General features: G+C 46.3%; 1 protein-coding gene across 5 annotated transcripts; it reads right to left on the bottom strand.

Moving 5' to 3' along the window:
- Positions 1-500: 500 nt before the first annotated feature.
- On the bottom strand, positions 501-11,375 carry TSEN2 (tRNA splicing endonuclease subunit 2). 5 transcript variants are annotated; one of them, XM_074550142.1, is made up of 12 exons: positions 11,107-11,375; positions 9,452-9,641; positions 8,677-8,758; positions 7,714-7,750; positions 5,068-5,530; positions 4,894-4,971; positions 4,425-4,475; positions 3,669-3,807; positions 2,692-2,728; positions 1,876-1,987; positions 1,433-1,522; positions 507-1,056 (listed from the first exon to the last, which is right to left on the bottom strand). In XM_074550142.1, the coding sequence occupies exons 2-12, from the start codon at positions 9,623-9,625 to the stop codon at positions 985-987; spliced, it is 1,335 nt and encodes a 444-aa protein (XP_074406243.1). In that variant the 5' UTR covers positions 9,626-9,641; positions 11,107-11,375; the 3' UTR covers positions 507-984. The 5 variants fall into 5 exon arrangements, with proteins under 5 accessions (XP_074406246.1, XP_074406243.1, XP_074406244.1 ...); XM_074550143.1 differs by lacking the exon at positions 11,107-11,375 and adding an exon at positions 10,500-10,732; XM_074550141.1 differs by lacking the exon at positions 11,107-11,375 and adding an exon at positions 10,739-10,803 and having other exon boundaries at positions 508-1,056.
- Positions 11,376-18,722: the final 7,347 nt, after the last annotated feature.

The raw sequence follows: 18,722 nt of genomic DNA, 5'->3' as shown, positions 1-18,722 counted from the left end.
AGGTGTAAAGCAAAGGTAAAATAAAGAAGCCAAGGTATAAAGTAAAGGTAGAGTAAAGAAGCCAAGATGTAAAATAAAGGTAAAGTAAAGAAGCCAAGGTGTAAAGAAAAGTAAAGAAGCCAAGGTGTAAAGTAAAGATAAAGTAAAGAAGCCAAGGTGTAAAGAAAAGGAAAGAAGCCAAGGTGTAAAGAAAAGTAAAGAAGCCAAGGTGTAAAGTAAAGATAAAGTAAAGAAGCCAAGGTGTAAAATAAAGGTAAAGGAAAGAAGCCAAGGTGTAAAGTAAAGGTAAAGTAAAGAAGCCAAGGTGTAAAATAAAGGTAAAGAAGCCAAGGTGTAAAGTAAAGGTAAAGTAAAGAAGCCAAGGTGTAAAATAAAGGTAAAGTAAAGAAGCCAAGGTGTAAAATAAAGGTAAAGTAAAGAAGCCAAGGTGTAAAATAAAGGTAAAGTAAAGAAGCCAAGGTGTAAAATAAAGGTAAAGAAGCCAAGGTGTAAAATAAAGGTAAAGTAAAGAAGCCAAGGTGGAGTTCAGATACCTGAATGTGAAGCTGCAAATGCCAAGGGAAGAAACACTTCTCACTCAGATGGGGAGAGGTGTCCAGGCCCCAGAATAAATTTAAATTCTGGGAAGAGTTCCTCAATTCTGAGCTGTGGTTGTAGAAGTAAGTTCCAGGGTCCAAGACTGTGAAGTCAGGTTTGTGCTGCCATAATACCAGGAACACTGTTCCTAATGACTGCAGTGTAAGCACCACTCAAACATGCACCTTTTTATATTTTATATTTTGAGTTAGGACACAGCTTTTCATCAGTTCACTCACATTTTTCAGTAAAACATTCTCTCCAGTAAACATGATACACCTCATTTTAAACAGCATTTATACACACATTTTATGTTGGTAGAAAATGTTCTGAGGCAGCAGTTCATCATGAGATCAGGTGAAAACCACCAAAAAAGTGGATTTTAAAAAGGTTTTCTTGTGCAGTCAGTTAAAATTCATCGTGCTCGCTGCGCTCACGGGAGGAGACCCAGCGGGACACGATCAGCTCCTGCAATAAACCCTGCAATCAGGAGGGAAAACCCCAAAAGCTGCAGGAAATCAGTGAGGGATGGGGACAGGTCTGTAAACTGATTATGTGCATTTTGTGGCCACTGAGGTGTTTCAGTGGATGACTCTGTTTGCTCCTGAAGAGAGCTGAGCTCTCACATTTTCCCCCTTTTATACCTGACCTTACCTCAGCCCTGCCATCTCCACAGGGTTTTAGGAATCCCTAAATGTTTACATGCACTGTTATCAGCAGGAGATGTTCAGCTCACAGAGATCCTGCAAAGCACTTGGGGCATGAAGGAATGTGATTTTATGTGCCAAACCCAGCTCAAGGCAAAGAAGGAGGCCCAGCTCTCCCAGGGAGCTGTGACAAAGCAGGGAGCACTCACCTGAACCTTGATTCTCTTCATGCACTCTGGGCTTGCCATCTCCTCTGCTGTCATGTCAGAAGGTCTGATCAAGTAGCACAGCATGAGCTCCTGTGGGCAGCAGCAAACACAGAATTTCAGGGCATTATGACAATGTCTGGGGAATCCCACTCCCACTGCTCAAAGGGAAATCAAGGGCTTTAAAAACAGAAGTGGCAATCAGGAAACAAAGGTCCTCAGGTCTTGCTGTTCCTCACACAACTTCTAACATTCCTACAAATGGCAGAACTTCCATAATTATTATTTAACAACAATTCTTCCAGGATTCACTGGGAAACTTCTCTCCCACTGGCAGCTCAACATATTGCTCAGCAGGAGGATTCTCTTGCCAGCCTCAGTCAAGTCCCTGCCCTTTGGAGCCAAACTTTACCATGCCAAAGCTGGTGTTACCCCAGAGCTTGTACCTTGGAAGCATTGGCATTTGTTCTGTTCAGCCCAGACAGCGACATCCAGCTGAGGGGTCTGCGAAGGGAACCTTCAAAATGATCATCCACCAACTCAGCAATGACAGAGTAACTGCAAAACACAGCAGGCAGGACAGGTCAGAAGGAAACTGGCATTTTCTGAAAACACAGCAGGCAGGACAGGTCAGAAAGGAAACTGGCATTTCCTGAAAACACAGCAGGCAGGAAAAGTCAGAAAAGTCAGTCATTTTCTGAGGACAACTCAAGAACCAGGGGCTAAAAATTGCCATTAAACAATCTGCCAGTTTGCAAGCTGTGAAACTGAGTCTTTCTATAAGGAAAACAGGAGAAATACTGAAGTTGTGCATGTGCCCAGTGGTGCATTCCCTCCCACCCTTCTGATGTTTGTAGCATTCTCTTTGTTAATGCCAAGCTGACATTTATAACCAATTTATTATCTAGGAGTTCAACCTGCTAGCCAACAAATAAAGACAATTATCATCCCTTAAAAGTTCTCCCAAATTACATAAATTACCCAGACCATGTATTTTTCTAAGTCAGTATTACAAAATCCAGTTATTTTCCTGAGTCCATCATCATCTGAGTAATGAATCCACTGCAGCTTGGGATATTGAATGAATTATTTATATTCAAAGAAATGGTGTCATTTAGCTCCTCTGCTGAAAGGAGTTTCACATTCCCAGTGTGAACACAATGTGTTGTGAGTGATGAGTATGTGCTGAACCAGTGAAGATGCTAAATTGGTGTGAGTGAAATTTAAGTGAAGGAAATGAGGCAGAAAGAGGAGTGTCCAACCTGGCGTGGTAGAACGGGGGCCCTTTCCGATACAGCACTGAAACGAAACAGAAACACCTCAGATCAGAGTTACAGTGGGTTTAACACCAGGGCCATCAATATTGTCAAATGTTCTGTAAATTTTAATTACATGAGAAAAAAACCTCAACTCTTGTGAATTCTGCTCAGAGTTAGGTTGTCCCAGCAAGTGGAGAGAGGGAGGAGCAGGAGAGTGACTCAGGGCAGGGCAGGCCAAAGGCAAGGCAGAAGAACCAGAGGAATTGGCAATGGTAGGAGAGAGTTTAGGATGGGATTTCTTGGCAGGGATGGTGAATTCAGCCAGAGCTACACCCTGACCTCAAGGACTTGCTCAGCACCCCCCAAGCTGTGTCACCACTTCAGCAGCACTGAATCACCTGCAGGGTTGCTCACATCCAGAAACACCCGACTTCAATGCATGTTCTGTAATCACATTCTGTGACAGGAGCCAAATGGAGCTCCTGGGTTCCTCAGCAAGGACTCCACTAATTACTTCTGGAATATTAAACCCCCAACCAATAACAGAACAAAGCCAAGTCCCTTCTCTAGCTCCCCCAAACCCCACACAAACAAACAGTCCTGGCAGTGAGTTCAGCAGTTCAGCTGCTCTGAGCTGGGTGAATGAGGTGCATGAACTTCAGTGTGGATTGGGATCTGGGCTCAAACCTGTTAACACTGCAGGAGATGTCTTTAGGAGAGGACAGAGGAAGTTGGGAAGGGAATTTCAGTGCAATCCTGTACAAGTTATGAACCTCATGAAGCAAACCAGGCCTGGATATGGGATGTTCCTTTCTACTCACATCCCAACTTCACTGCTAACCCAAATGTCCTCTGCCAATGCAGGCAGCAAAGGCTGCTCCATGCAGTGCTGCAGCTCCTCACTGAGCTCCCTCTGCAGTTCTGCCTTGCCTGGAGGAGGGGTGGCCAGGAAATGACCCCATTTTGGGGGAGGCACTCACACAGGTCCGTGCCATACTTCAGCCCCACCTTGGGCACCCAGCCCTTGCCCCTGAAGTAGTGGTAGGCCATGTAGGTGGTTTTGAAATCAGGCTTCACCTCACTGAACACTTCCCACAGCTTCACGATGCTCAGGGGCTCCTGCAAAGCACACAGCAAGGTCACTGCACTGAGAGAAACCAGCCATGCCCTGCTGCACAAATGCAGGACAAATACCAAATTCCACAGCACCAAATACCAAATGGCACAGCCACAGAGCAGTGAAACAAGCCCTGCATTCAAGGCAGGCCTTGCTGCTCCACTCAGTGGCTCTTTTAGGCAGCTCACAATCATTCCCATAACACCCCTGTTAAAGGAAAGGGTGACAAATCTTTAACTAAAAGCTCAAGTTTGAATTATTATTGTATAACAGCTTGATAGAACTAATGCTTAAAACTCCAAGGAATTTTGCCATCTCAGGTGTGATTATTTACCATATTATTTCTCCTGTATTTCCTGCCTAAGTTACAACAAAAATCCTTTCTCTGCAGACAGACAGTGCTTAATTACATTGGTCTTGGTAAACTCAAAGCTTTCAGAGCTGTATTGCCTAAACAGAAATACCATTAGTTGTAAGAAAACCTTCCCAATCCCTGTGTTTGGTATTTCCTCCTCCAGAATTACCAGCACAAATCACTGTCACACAGGTGAAGATTCAGACCAAACCATATCCAGAGAAAAACCATCCCCAGTAATCCCAAATGAATCCAATCTCTTACCTCCCCATAATAAATACTTAAACATCCCAGAGCATACACCAAGAAAAAAGCCTGAAAAAACAAACAGAAGCAGTTTAAGTGACAGCTACATTCCTCCTGCAGTTTATACACAAAACCTTGAAAGAACAAAGGCTTCATTCATTAATTTCCTACAATGTCATTAAATATAATGAGAAGCAGCAGAATTGAAAGAGGATTCATACAAATGTTGTGTTCCAGTCCTGTCACAGGTCTCTGTGTCAGTGCCATTACTCACCTAAAGCAAACAGGACTGGACTCTATTTTTTAACCATCTCATGTAATTAGCACAGCATATTAAAGCCAAGTTTAATGACTAAGACAATCCAGGTCCTTAGGAGACATAGGACTCTGTATTTTAGAAACATATTTTAAATGACAGTGTGACACAGATTAAGGTTTACTTTTACAGATGAAATGCAAACTCACTTGCACTGTGTTTGACACATACCTCTTCCAAGCTGAGTTGTAAGTACTCAAAAATCCTAAATGGGTTTTTTCTGCATACTAATACTTCCTTCTTGACAAGCTACAAGAAAAATTGACTATTATTAAAATGCTGAACTGGAAAAAATACTGAATTCTGAAAGTAGCTTTGTCTAAAAGATTAGATCTTTTTTCTTACATTCTCTGGTGCATGAGTGGAGTCATCTTCAGGACAGGAGCTGCCTTCTTCCTCCTCTTGCACCAGCACATATTCTGGAGCACATTCCCTTGAGTCCATCCCCTGCCAAGCCCTCTGCTCAGGGCTCTGCTTCCCCTCAGCAGGGTCCCTGTGGCAGGAGCCCTCAGCCATTTCCCTGGGGTGCTCCTGGGCCCTGGAGGCTCTCCCAGGATCTCCTCCCTCCTGGGAGTGCTGGTTGTGACTCTCAGGGCTTTGGGTTCCCTCCCTGTCACATTTCCTGCCCAGTTCTGCATTTCCTGTGCTCCCTGTGGTGCAGCTGTGCCCAGCCTGTCCATCCCCATCCCCTGTGCAGAAGGGCAGCCCCAGGGGCTGGGTGTAGCTCTCCAGGATGCTGCTGATGGAGCAGCTGTCCAGGCCCTGCTCCTGCAGCACACTCCGAGCCCACTGCACGCGCCGCCGGTACCTGGGGACACAAAATGAGGAACTGCAGGATTGATCCCATGAAAGCCTTAAGGCTGAATTCCCCACAAATCTGGAATTGGAATTGCAGGATTGAAACGTGGAACAAGAGCCCTCCCACTTCAGCTTTTACACAGCCAAGGACTGAGAGCAGGAGCTGCAAAATTCTGCTGTAACTGCCCTGGAAACCCTTTGGAACAAAACCCCTCAGTTTGAACACAGAAATGAGGAATTGCAGGGATTGAGCCTTTATTAACACTGCAAACCCCACAAGGCTCAGCACAGTGCACTAACACCCCCAGCAGCTGTGGGCACAAATGGGATCAGTGCAGTGGGGCTCCAGTTTTTTAGGGAGCCTCACGAGCACCAAGTGCTGGGCAGGCTCAAGGAGCAGCAGCTTCACTGGAGAAAATCCCTTCTCCCATGAAAGCCTTAAGGCTGAATTCCCCACAAATTTGGAACTGGAATTGCAGGATTGAAACATGCAACAAGAGCCCTCCCACTTCAGCTTTTACACAAGGATTGAGAGCAGGAGCTGCAAAATTCTGCTGTAACTGTCCTGGAAACAGCAATGGCACTGCAGGAACACCATCCTCCAGCAGGAATCACCCTGTGGAACTAAACCCCTCAGTTTGAACACAGAAATGGGGAATTGCAGGGATTGAGCCTTTATTAACACTGCAAATCCCACAAGGCTCAGCACAGTGCACAAACACCCCCAGCAGCTGTGGGCACAAATGGGGCTCCAGTTTTTTAAGAAGCCTCATGAGCACCAAGTGCTGGGCAGGTTCAAGGAGCAGCAGCTTCACCAGGGAGAAAATCCCTTCTCCCATGAAAGCCTTAAGCCTGAATTCCCCACAAATTTGGAATTGCAGGATTGAAACGTGGAACAAGAGCCCTCCCACTTCAGCTTTTACACAGCCAAGGACTGAGAGCAGGAGCTGCAAACTCTGCTGTAACTGCCCTGGAAACAGCAATGGCACTGCAGGAACAGCAGTGGAAAATTCTCCAGCAGAAATCACCCTTTGGAACCAAACCCCTCAGTTATATCCCTCAGAAACTACAAAAACCCCACCACTGACACATTTACAACTTTCAGCTACTACTTCTAATAGTTTTCAATCATGACAGAGTTTTTAGTGCCTTTTCTCTTAGAAAATAACATTAATTAATAATTAATAACATTTAATGTTATTAAAATAACATGAAGGCAGTTGAAACAGGACTCTTCACTCTGTGAAGGTGAAAATCTTGTACAGCATTTTTATTTCCCTGAACAAAATCCTCAGGCAGCAATTTCAGCCCAGGTAACAAGGGCATTAAATGCAAATTCCATGTGTCAACACAACCAAAAGTGCCCCTGCAGGCTCCTGATAAAGCTGGATAATTCAGGGCTCTGCTCTTTGGTATATAAAGGACACTCCTCTCTGTCCTATTATTTAATTACCATTTCATTTGCACTTGCAGAGCATTTTGTGCACCAATAAAGTCACACTTTTATTGATGCTCAGCCTCTGCAAGCAGCACTAGCTGTAGCAGCATTAGTAATAATATGGTTACTGTTTTTCTCACCTAAAATTGAGAGCAAAATTTTCAAATTTCAGTGAAGTTTTTTAGTTATCATAAGATTAAAACCAACTGAGTACCTCACCTGCACATGCTTAACAGTTTACACACTATTTAAGCAGAACAAAAATAAATATGTGGTCCAACAATAAGTCCTGCTAAGTGTACAAACTACCAATGTTAGCTGAGACTTAAAAAAAGGTAAAATATCAAAGCATTGTAAAAGTTCAAGAGAAAAACCCAATATGGATATAGAAGAGATATTTTAAATAGCCTGCCCCAGAAATTTCTTTTCCTGCTCCTCACCCGAAGAACATTTATTATGCTTGTAATTGTTATTAATAAATTGTAATTGTTATTAATTAATTACCCATTCTGTGCATGCACTGAGCTTTGGCTGCTATTCAGCAATCAACACCTACAAGCCTGCATGAAAAACCACCCTGAGGATCATCCCTACCTTATTTCTATTTCTTCTAAAGTGATTTATAAATGAAATAATGAGAAAAGAAATGGAAGCAAGTCACTGGCTTAATTCATACAGCAAACAACCTGAAATATAAATATAAACCACAACAATCTGTTTCCTAAAAACACCAACAAAAAAGCAAATTCACTTACTTTTGAGCTGTAATAATGGGCATGTTTGTGTTAACACCTGTGTAAAGAAAAAACCACACATTGTTTCATCAACAGAAAATGGTTCTGTGTGATTTTGGTCACTGGGTGATCTGCACTTGGGAATTGTCCCCATTTTCAGTCCTCAAAGCCATTTTGGTGCCATTTTTCAGGCAGGAAGCAGAACCAGAAAATGTGTTGTTTTGGTTTTTAAAGATTTTTTAGCTTTCTGATGTTGACATTCTTGTAGTGAACTTTCTCACACACTTTCTGTAAATAACTCATTGTTTTGCATTCTTTTATGGCGGAGGAGACATTTGATGGGCTGTTGGTTTGTGCAGTGTCATTGGAGAGGTGGCACTGTCACCCTCCAATCCACTGCCACTTTTGGAAATCTATAAATGTTGGAGCCAGAATTAAACTTCTCTTTTCCTTCACCTTGAGAACAGCGGTGTGTGTTTGTGTTTTTTGTGTACCATAGTGACAGAAAGGTACAAATGTCACAGCCTGCACAGAGGAGAACTAAATACACTTTTTACTCCAGACAGTTATGGAGGGACAGGATAAAATCCAGTGATGGCCTCTGGGACTTCACTGCCATGGCAGAGGTGAGTACAAAATGAGTTTTTACATAAATGGCCAAGAGCAGGCTGGGTGTGACTGAAACCTTCACCAATCCTTCCCTCATCATTGCAGGGACACCAAAAGCTGCAGAATAAACCCAAGGAAAATAAGGGGGAAAAAGCCCCAGAGTGATCCCTTTACTTCAGCCTAAGGAATTATCCACATGGATTCCAACTCCTGGGTTTTTCCTAGGCACGAGAGAGGGGAGAGACAGATATCCTTCACCTGATCCAATCCAGCAGATTATCCTGTGTGTAATTCATAAAAATCTACCTTCAGTGGGTGAGGAAAGGTGAGGAGAGCTCCCAGAGCAGTGCTGGGCTCCAAAGAGCCCTCATTTACCTCTCCACTTGGCCTCCAGCTGAGGATCTGAAATGCTGAACACGGGGCGGCTCCTGGAGAGGATCCCTTTGCCAAAATAGCCCTGCAAGGACAGAAAACCCCAAATCACCTCATGGCACACACATCAACTTCTGTCCACTTATAAAATGTGCAATGGTGACACCAGCTGGAACAAACAGCTCAACTCCTGCAGCATGTCAGCCCTGCCTAAAGCTTGTTTAGCTGCTGGTTCACTATTAAACCTGATTTAAACAAGTGGTTAAATCCCATTTAGCCTGGAGAGTGTTGGGTCTTTTCCCTGAACTCTAAATATCTAAAACCTCCCAGGAAATGTTTGAAAACAACACCTGAAACCAAGGAGATAGCACAGCATTAGAATGGTAGTCAGACACAAAAAACTGAACACAGCTTGTTTCACACAGGAATAAATCACTCTGAAGTTAAAAGAATTATACAAGCACTTATAAAACATTAATAAAGCTTTAAAAACAAGAAAATGGTTTGAAATGTTGAAAGGAGACATAAACATGAAGGCTTTGCAGCTGTTTCTTAGATCACAATGTCAATTCATTCCAACATTTATTTCCTTGGATAAGAAACTTTTCACATTTGATACAGAATATATTTTTTTGCCGTGATTTCAGGAGAGAAAGGAAATATGGAAAATCACAGGTGGCTGAAGGAGCAGATAAGATAAAGGCAGCAGATTTGAACCAGTATTATGTTTTACCTACATTTAAAACACTACAAATACTGTGCAAACAGGGTGCAGCACCTTGTTGTAGAGCTGTTCAATATCCTCGGGGTTCCTCACAATCACATTGTTGTTGATGATCTCAGCCTGGCAGAGTCTGAAATCCTTCCCCCCCACATCCACAGGAAAGGGAGCCTTGTAGGACTCGAAAACTCTTCTTTTCCTTTTTGGGGGGTGAAAAACTGCTTCTGCCATGTCTTACTTTATCCTCCTAAGGAGTGGAAAGGAAAGATTTAACACCCGGGAATTAAGGTTCGCCCATTTTTTTTTTGTATTTCAGCAAGACCCCTCCTACAGCAGCACATTCTCAGTGGATGCTGCAGGGTAACACAGGTTTAATTCTGCAATTCTGTCACCAAACAAACAGGCAGGGATGTGCGGGAGATCTCGGATCTGCCTCTGGAGCATCCCCAGCACATCGGACAGGGCTGCTCCTCCGCCCACAGCTCATGAAGGAAACTCCAGAAATAAAGGAGTAAAATACATCCCCTCAGGGCAGCCCCGGATCCCTCAGGGCTGTCCCGGGATCATCTCAGGGCTGCCCCAGATCCCTCAGGGCTGTCCCGGGATCCCCTCAGGGCTGTCCCGGATCCTTCAGGGCTGCCCCGGATCCCTCAGGGCTGCCCCGGATCCCTCAGGGCTGTCCCGGATCCCCTCAGGGCTGTCCCGGATCCCCTCAGGGCCGCCCTGGATCCCCTCAAGTCTGTCCCGGGATCCCTCAGGGCTGTCCCAGATCCCTCAGGGCTGTCCCGGATCCCCTCAGGGCCGCCCTGGATCCCCTCAAGTCTGTCCCGGGATCCCTCAGGGCTGTCCCAGATCCCTCAGGGCTGTCCCGGGATCCCCTCAGGGCTGTCCCGGATCCCCTCAGGGCTGCCCCGGATCCCCTCAGGGCTGTCCCGGATCCCCTCAGGGCCGCCCCGGGATCCCCTCAGGGCTGTCCCGGGATCCCTTAGGGCTCCGCCGGGATCCCCTCAGGGCTGCCCCGGGATCCCCTCAGGGCTGCCCCGGATCCCTCAGGGCTGCCCCGGGAGTCCCGCCAGGACGGCCGGGCCTTTTGCAAGACCCGCACCCGGACCGGGGCTGTCCCGGTGGGTTTGAGGGGCAGTGTCCGATCCCGGTGGGTTTGAGGGGCAGTGTCCGGTCCCGGAGTGTCCCGGTGGGTTTGAGGGGCAGTGTCCAATCCCGGTGGGTTTGAGGGGCAGTATCCGGTCCCGGAGTGTCCCCGTGGATTTGGGAGGCAGTGTCCGGTCCCGCTGGGTTCGGGCAGACCGAGCCGGGCCGTTCCCGCCGCCCGCGCGCGCCACGCACCGTCACTGGCACCGTCACCGCCGCGCCGCCACCGCGCCTGCGCACTGAGCCCGCGCGGGAACGGCCCCGCCCCGAGCCCGCCCCGGTCCCGTCCCGCTCCATTCCCGGTCCCGCTCCGTCCTCGCCAATCGGTTCCGCTCCATCCCCGGTCCCGGTCTATCCCCCGTCCCGTTCCGTCCCTGGTTGCGCTCCATCCCCGTCCCGCTCCATTCCCAGCCCCGCCCCGGTCCCGCTCCCGGTCTCGCTCCCGGTCCTGATCCCGCTCCATCCTCGGTCCCTCTCCATCACTGCCCCACTCCATCCCCGCCCATCAGCCCCGCTCTATTCCCGGTCCCGATCTAACCCCCCCCGCCCCGCTCCATTCTCGCCTGGGGGTTCGGTCCCGTTTCGTCCTAGCCCAGAGGAAGATCCGGTCACTGCCGGGGGGTTCCGGTGCTGATTCACCCCGGTCCCGCTCCATCCCCGGTCCAGGGGAGGTTTCGGTTCCTCTCCATCCCCGCTGTGCGGGCCCGGTCCCGCTCGGGTCCCCGCCCCGGCAGAGGTGAGGCCGCGCTGTCCGGCCCCGGCTGCCGGCCCCGAGCCAGGGATGCTCCCGGCAGGGAAGGACCGGGAATGTTTCTCCCGGCTCTGCTGCCGGGCTGTCCCCCCGGGATGTGCTGATGTCCCTCCCGGGGACAAATCACATTGGCGGCTTTAGTGTGACCAAAGTGAGAGAAGCTTTTGGAGTGAGCGGTGAGCTCCGTGAGCAGCGGCAGAGGCACACGCGGAGATGGTTGATTAGCGGTGAGGGGACACAGGGACAATGTTCTGCTCGTTTGGCCCCGGGACACAGCCCGTGGCTCGGTGGCACTCGGGACAAGGCACCGCTGTCCCGCCGGGTGAGGCTGATCCCGCAGCTCAGAGCCAGCTCGGCACGACGGGCTTGTGCAGCTATAAAATAAAAGCACCTGAATAAAATACAAAATAAAATACAAAGCATTTTCACTGTTAGGATCTGGTCTCTGGTCTCTTTTTTTTTACACCTTGTCCAACCCACGGTCACACCTTCACCTGCTCCTGTTTGAGGCACCTGCGAGGTGCCACTGTCACCAAAGAGGAGTGAGACAATTTGGCTGCAGACTCTCAGCAGAGAGTTCTGATTCCCAGCAGAGATCAGGGATGAAAAGCTGCAATAATACATCCTTCTTAGGAGGTATTTTATCTTGTTCCTGTTTTTTTATGTTGAGGCAAAGGGCAGGCAATAGCAATTACAAGGCCAGACAGGAGTTATTGCACAAAACATGAGAACACTCAGCTTGTGTTCTCACAGTTATCGCCTGCAGAGGTGTGCTTGATACACCAGCTCAGGACTTTTTGATGTTGATTTGCATAAAAAGTGTTGAAGCCAAACCTCAGAGGGGCCTGATGTGTTCCTGTCACCAAAGTACAGAGATGCTCTGGTAACTTCAGGTTCATTCTCAGAGCTCTGCCATTGAAATACCCAAATTAAAATATTCCAGGCAACAAAATGAGAGTGACCCAGCATCAAAGATGTCACTCTGATTCAAAATTCCTCCTAAATTGGTCAAACCAAGTCTCACTTGAATGAAAGCAGTTTTATCTCTGCTAGCTATATCTGGATTTTCTCTTTGTGCAGACACATTTACTATGAGACATTCCCTGCAGGGAGAGGCAGACAAAACACGAGGAGCTACAGGCCACTCACATTTCCTTATCAGCCTGCAGCCTTGGACAGAACCCACGGCCAGCCCCTCAATTAACTCACTCACACTCCTGTTTCTTCACCCATTATCTGCTCTCGTCCCTGATAAGCTGCAGCCAGAACTTGCTGTCTGAAGGACAAGCTCTGGATGAGTCACACCTCGTTTCTTTTATCTATCAATTTCTGTATCAATAATTGTGCAGACGCTCTCAGCAGTGTCTGCATGTCCCTGACGATGATGAGGCAGCACCCAGTGACAGGCTCTGAGCTGCAGCCCTCGAGGTCACCAGGGAGCCAGGAATGTCACCCTGCTGTCAGGAGCCACGATGTAAGAATCTGTGTCTCAATACAACAGCACAAGGCTGAAATCACCCAGCCTAGAAATTGTACAGAAATTAAGGTGTCCAGGGTGTCTACACTGGAGCATGGATACTTGCATGTATATACCTAGCAAAAACTAACAGTGAGGTTACGACTAAGTCTGTTGTCCTTGGGTGTGTGTGGCAGCCTCTTGACATCTTCAGTGTCTTGCTTTTTATAAACTACAAGAATGTAAAATTTGGTGGGTGATTGGTTGATGATTTATGATCATGGTTTGTATTTTTGTTTGTTTTTTTTGGGGGGGGTTAGTTCTGGGGTTAATTCTAGGTTTGTTTTGGGGTGGTTATGGAGTGATGATGATGGTTGGTTGTTGGTTTTGACACTAGGAAATATAGAGGAAGGTTAATTGAAAGTGTATTGATTGTTGCAGACATCTTTTATGAAAAAACCTTTCCTGAGGATTTTTCCTCCTGAGAAGCTGGGAGGCCTCAGGAACAAAATGTAAACATTGATTATCTGCTGCTGTGGAATGCAACAGGTGGATCTTTAATTAGCCCATCCTAGATGTTTGTAATTAATCAGTCACAGTCAGCTGGCTCAGACAGAGAGATGAGCCACAAACCTTTGTTATCATTCTTTCCTATTCTATTCTTAGCCAGCCTTCTGATGAAATCCTTTCTTCTATTCTTTTAGTACAGTTTTAATGTAATATATATCATAAAATAATAAATCAGCCTTCTGAAACATGGAGTCAGATCCTCGTCTCTTCCCTCACCCAAGAACCCCTGTGAACACCGTCACAATTGATGATAAATGATTTGGATAATGTAGGGATATATGGTTTAATTATTAATTTAAAAAAAAGTCAAGATAAAAAAAATGAATGCATAAAATGGTATTTAAATATTAGTTCCTAGTAAATATGTGAACAGACCTGCATTGTCCTGCAGGACCACTGGGATATGGGAGGAGCAAAACAAAGTTGTACCTGTGAGTGAGGATTGTGTCCCTCACCGGGGCTTTTCACAGGCTAAACAAACACTCAGGAGCAGAACAAATAGAGCTCATGCTGCCTCCAGACACGGGGCAGCGCTAAAAGCCCTGCAGATCGCTTTGCTGGCAGTTCTCAGCGCGGGTTTTTGCTGCCTGGAGTGCTCCAGCTGTGCCCTGCAGGGAGCAGCTCCTGCCAGGCATCCCCGCTCTGCCCCTCCCGCCCTGGGAATGGCACCGGGAACAGGGAATTCCCTGCTGCCCCGGCTGCTTCAGGGCTCTCAGTCACAGCATCCAGTTGCTTGGTATTTCACGGAATCGCAAAATCATGGAATCCCAGAATCTCAGAATCTCAGAATCGCAGAATCCCAGAATCACAGAATCGCAGAATCCCAGAATCCCGGAATCACAGAATTGCAGAATCACGGAATCGCAGAATCCCAGAATCCTAGAATCCCGGAATCACAAAATTCCAGAATCACGGAATCTCAGAGTCCCAGAATCCCAGAATCACAGAATTGCAGAATCCCAGAATCCCAGAATCACAGAATCACAGAATCACAGAATCCCAGAATCCCGGAATCACAGAATTGCAGAATCGCAGATTCCCAGAATCCCAGAATTCCAGAATCACGGAATCTCAGATTCCCAGAATCACAGAATCTCAGAGTCCCAGAATCACAGCATCACAGAATCGCAGAATCACAGAATCACAGAATTCTGGAATCACGGAATCTGAGAGTCCCAGAATCCCAGAATCCCAGAACCACAGAATCCCAGAATCACAGAATGATGAGGTTGGAAGAGACCTCTAAGATCATAGAGTCCAACCCGTGCCCTAACACCTCAAATGTACTCTAGCACCAAGTGCCATGTCCAGTCTTTTTTAAACACATCCAGAGATGGTGATTCTACCACCTCCATGGGAAGAGCGTTCCAGTACTTTATTATTCTTTCTGTGAAAATTTTTCTCCTAATATCCAACCTGTACCTTCCCTGATGTAGCCTGAGGCTGTGTCCTCTGGTTCTGTCGGAGACCGACCCCACCTGAGCACAACCTCCCTTCAGGAAGGGGTAGAGAGCAATAAGGTCACCTCTGAGCCTCCTTTTCTCCAGGCTCAGCACCCCCAGCTCCCTCAGGGCTTCTCACAGGGTTTGTTTTGTGTTCCCAGCCCCTCTCCAGCCTCGTTGCCTCCCCTGGATGTGCTCCAGCTCCTCGGTGTCCTCCCCGAACTGAGGGCTCAGAACTGCACACAGCATTTCTTGATACCAGGCTGATTTATTGCATTATTAAATTAAGGTCCAAGGCAATGTCAGCTTCCTGCCAAGGCTGATAGGACTCTCTCCTAAACCACCGTGGCTGTGACCCTTCAACCCTGGCACAGTTGCCTTTGCTGCCTGACTCTCAATGCCCCATTGTCTGCCCTGCCAGCCCCAGAAATTGAGATATAAATCCCAGAAATATGGGTATAAATACAGACGTGTTATGGCATCCATGTGAGATCCACAGGAACCCCTCTGAACTCCCAGTGCCTTTCCAGGGGAGGATGCTCCTGCCCTGTGCTGCCCCAGGATTTCTCAGACAGAGCTGCAAACCAGTTCCAGTGGCAGGACATGATGTCCCTGCCAGGCTCACTGAACTCCTCCTGTGGCCACACACGTGGTGATTTCCTCTAAAATCTGCACAACATTTGCAGCGCTGTGCTCTCAGCCTGCCTGTGGTTTGTGTCCTTCCACAGGCACTGTTTCATTGTGAAGCCCATCTGGAAGAAATATTCCCCTTATAAAATAGGAGCTCATTTTATATTATATGAACTAATATTTAACAGCTAATATTAACAAGTGGCTGTGCTGTGAAGTTTCTACCCCAGTAACATGGAGTTGCCATGTGCAGGAAGGCACAGGGAGGTTTTGTTATCCAAAGTGGTTTTTTTGAGTGTTTGGGGGTTTTAGGGGCAGTTGGGAGTTAATTCTCAGTCCTACCTCAGCCAAAACATACAGGCCAGGTACTCCTTAAATACATATTTTACATGCTTAGGCTTATTAAAAGAAACAGAAATGTCAGCCTGTAAAACTATTTGCCCATGTAGAAAGCCACTCATAAAATCATAAAAGAATGATCTGTTCTTACAGTGTCTTTAGGTAATTTTGGAGTCAGTGCCAAGAAATAAAAGGGTTTTGCATGAAATTCAAGTCATGATTTGTCATTGTAATAATTTCTGTCTGGCTTTGACAGAACGTTCCTGTAAAATTTTGTTATCCCATCCGTGTTGTAATCCACAAAGCCCCCATGATGACACTCTCCTTTCTGGATTTTCTTTCTCACAAGGTGATGCAGACAGCAGTGGGAGGATGGGCTGTAGTTATTTACATTAGCCAGCTCCAGTTTCCCCAGACTGACAGAAATTCCCATGGAAATTCTGGTTACATTAACTTTGACAGAGATATGGGACTGTTTTTGGAAACTTTAAAAAAACACCAACAACTAGGGAATACTTTTCATTTTTATTAACATGCAGCATCTTAATTTTGTTTATTAAAGAAATAAATCAAGGTTGGTTTCTGCTTAGTTTCAGATGGTTTTCACAGGAGACAAAAAAAGAGAAGTCAAATACTGGCCAAGCATCAACCCAGGGAGGAATCCCATAATAGCAGCAATCCCGAGGAGGCTGGCAGTGAAGGGAGCAGCATGAGAAAAGAGGATTTTAGAGATGAGAATGGCATGGGTGTGTTTGCTTCAGACATGGAGAGTGATTGTGCGTTCTTGGAGATTAAACACACTTGGATGTGGAATTCTTGCAGGATCCATCCCATTATCCCATCCCATTATCCTATCCCATTATCCCATCCCATCCCTCCATCCCATTATCCCATCCCATCCCTCCATCCCATTGTCCATTCCCATCCATCCCATCCCATTGTCCATTCCCATCCATCCCTTCCCATCCCATCCCATCCCATCCCAGCCTATCCCATTATCCCATCCCATCCCATTATCCCATCCCATGGATCCCATTATCCCATCTCATTATCCCATCCCATCCCATGGATCCCATGGACCCCATCCCATGGATCCCATTTCATTATCCCATCCCATCCCATGGATCCCATGGATCCCATGGATCCCATCCCATCCCATTATCCCATCCCATCCCATGGATCCCATCCCATCCCATTATCCCATCCCATCCCATCCCATCCCATCCCACCCCATCCCATCCCATCCCATCCCATCCCATCCCATCCCATCCCATCCCATCCCATTATCCCATCCCATCCGGGCTCTCTGAGGGCATCCCAGTCACTCCCTGCCCTCAATTTCTGTTCCAGATGTGTTAGAAAATGATGTGAACATGAATTGAAAATGATGTGAACATGAATTGAAAATGATGTGAACATTAATTAACGGAAATGATGTGAACATTGATTTTCTCTGCCCCAGCCCCCCAAAGCCCTGCTTCCCTTCTCCCCCTGGGAACAAAGGCCACAGCTCTGAGCTGGCCACTCCAGGGGAATTAAGGGCACTCAAACCCGCTGATTTTCTCCCAGCCCTGCAGCTCCAGTGCCACATTTATTTACCTTTAGCTGCAGAACCATTTGTTTCTGCGTGCCTCATTAGTTTTTCTGCTCCATCAGTCCCTGGCTGAGCTGCTCAATGAGGCAAATCCTCTCTTTGGCCAAATCCTGCCTCCCTCACCTTCACCTCGTGTGGCTCAGCACACAGCTGGGCACAAAAACCTCCAGGTTCCAGCAAGATGAGCAGCAAAAGTTCATTTTTTGGGTGTGTATCCAGTTGGGAAGGGCACAGTAAGGGTTGGGAGTCTCCACTAGGTGTCCATGTTTCTGCAGTTTTCATTTAGGGCTCCACTCAGCCCTGCAGAATGCACAGCAATTGTTCTGCTCCACTGCCAGATGGAAATGGGAGATAGATTTTGTATCAGTCAGGGGTGCACCTGGGCCTGCACCTCAAAAGGCACAAAATCCTCAAAAATCACCTTTAAATTGCACATCTCAGACACCCAAACCAGTCCTACAAGGGCTGGCAGAATTTTCACATATTGATTATTGCCTCTCTTGCTTTTTTAAATGTTTTTCAAATTATTACATGCTTTAGATTAACTTGTAGGAACACACAGAAAAAGCTTTCCAGATTTTTAGTGGGGTTTTCAAAGTCTTTTCTAATTTGACTTCCAGGTTTGCTGGGATGGGATGGGATGGGATGGGATAATGGGATGGATCCTGCAAGAATTCCACATCCAATTATTACATGCTTTGTATTAACTTGTAGGAGCAAACAGAAAACGCTTTCCAGATTTTTAGTGGGTTTTAAAGTCTTTTTTTATTTGACTCCCAGTTTTTCTCTGCACAGCCTTTTTTTTGCATTCAGGTGAGCACAGAGCCCTGAAGCAGTGACTCAGAATTTTAGAAGCACCTGCTTAATTGTCAAATAACTCCTTTGCTCATTACATTTCTCTTCAAATATTGATGCCTAATATTTACCCACTTTTCCTGGCTGTCTAATGGATGCTGGCAGGCAGAGTTTTGTGCACTCAGGGACTTTTTCATGCTCCCAATTTCAAACAAACTGTAGGCAGCAGCCTTTAGTGCTCATTTATTGAAAGTGTTTTTCACTGCTTGTTTTTGTCATTTGCAACCCCATTCAGTAATAAGAGGCCAGAGAGCAGGGATTTCATTCAGATATCAGGGAATTCCAAGGAGCTGAAAAAAGGATTTATTTAAGATTACTGGATTCCCTTCTAGGAATAACCTAGCAGATTTTCTTATATTTTTTTTTCTTTCATGTTTTTATTTTTATTTTTTATATTTATTTTCCTTTTTTTTCTTTTTCTTTTTCTTTTTCTTTTTCTTTTTCTTTTTCTTTTTCTTTTTCTTTTTCTTTTTCTTTTTCTCTTCTTCTTCTTCTTCTTCTTCTTTGCTGACTTTTTTCTGGTTCCCCAGGCATTTTTGTTA

The sequence above is a fragment of the Zonotrichia albicollis genome, chromosome 12 (genome assembly GCF_047830755.1).
Source record: "Zonotrichia albicollis isolate bZonAlb1 chromosome 12, bZonAlb1.hap1, whole genome shotgun sequence".
NCBI classification, from domain to species: Eukaryota; Metazoa; Chordata; class Aves; order Passeriformes; family Passerellidae; genus Zonotrichia; species Zonotrichia albicollis.
This window is presented reverse-complemented; position numbering and strand designations above follow the sequence as displayed.

Coding starts and splice junctions, on each gene's coding strand:
- TSEN2 (XM_074550142.1), bottom strand. CDS start 9,625: ATGGCAGAAGCAGTTTTTCACCCCCCAAAAAGGAAAAGAAGAGTTTTC. Junction 5,531..7,713: donor CCCATTATTACAGCTCAAAA/GTAAGTGAATTT, acceptor TTGTGTCCCCAG/GTACCGGCGGCGCGTGCAGT. Junction 2,729..3,668: donor GAAGTATGGCACGGACCTGT/GTGAGTGCCTCC, acceptor GTTTCGTTTCAG/TGCTGTATCGGAAAGGGCCC.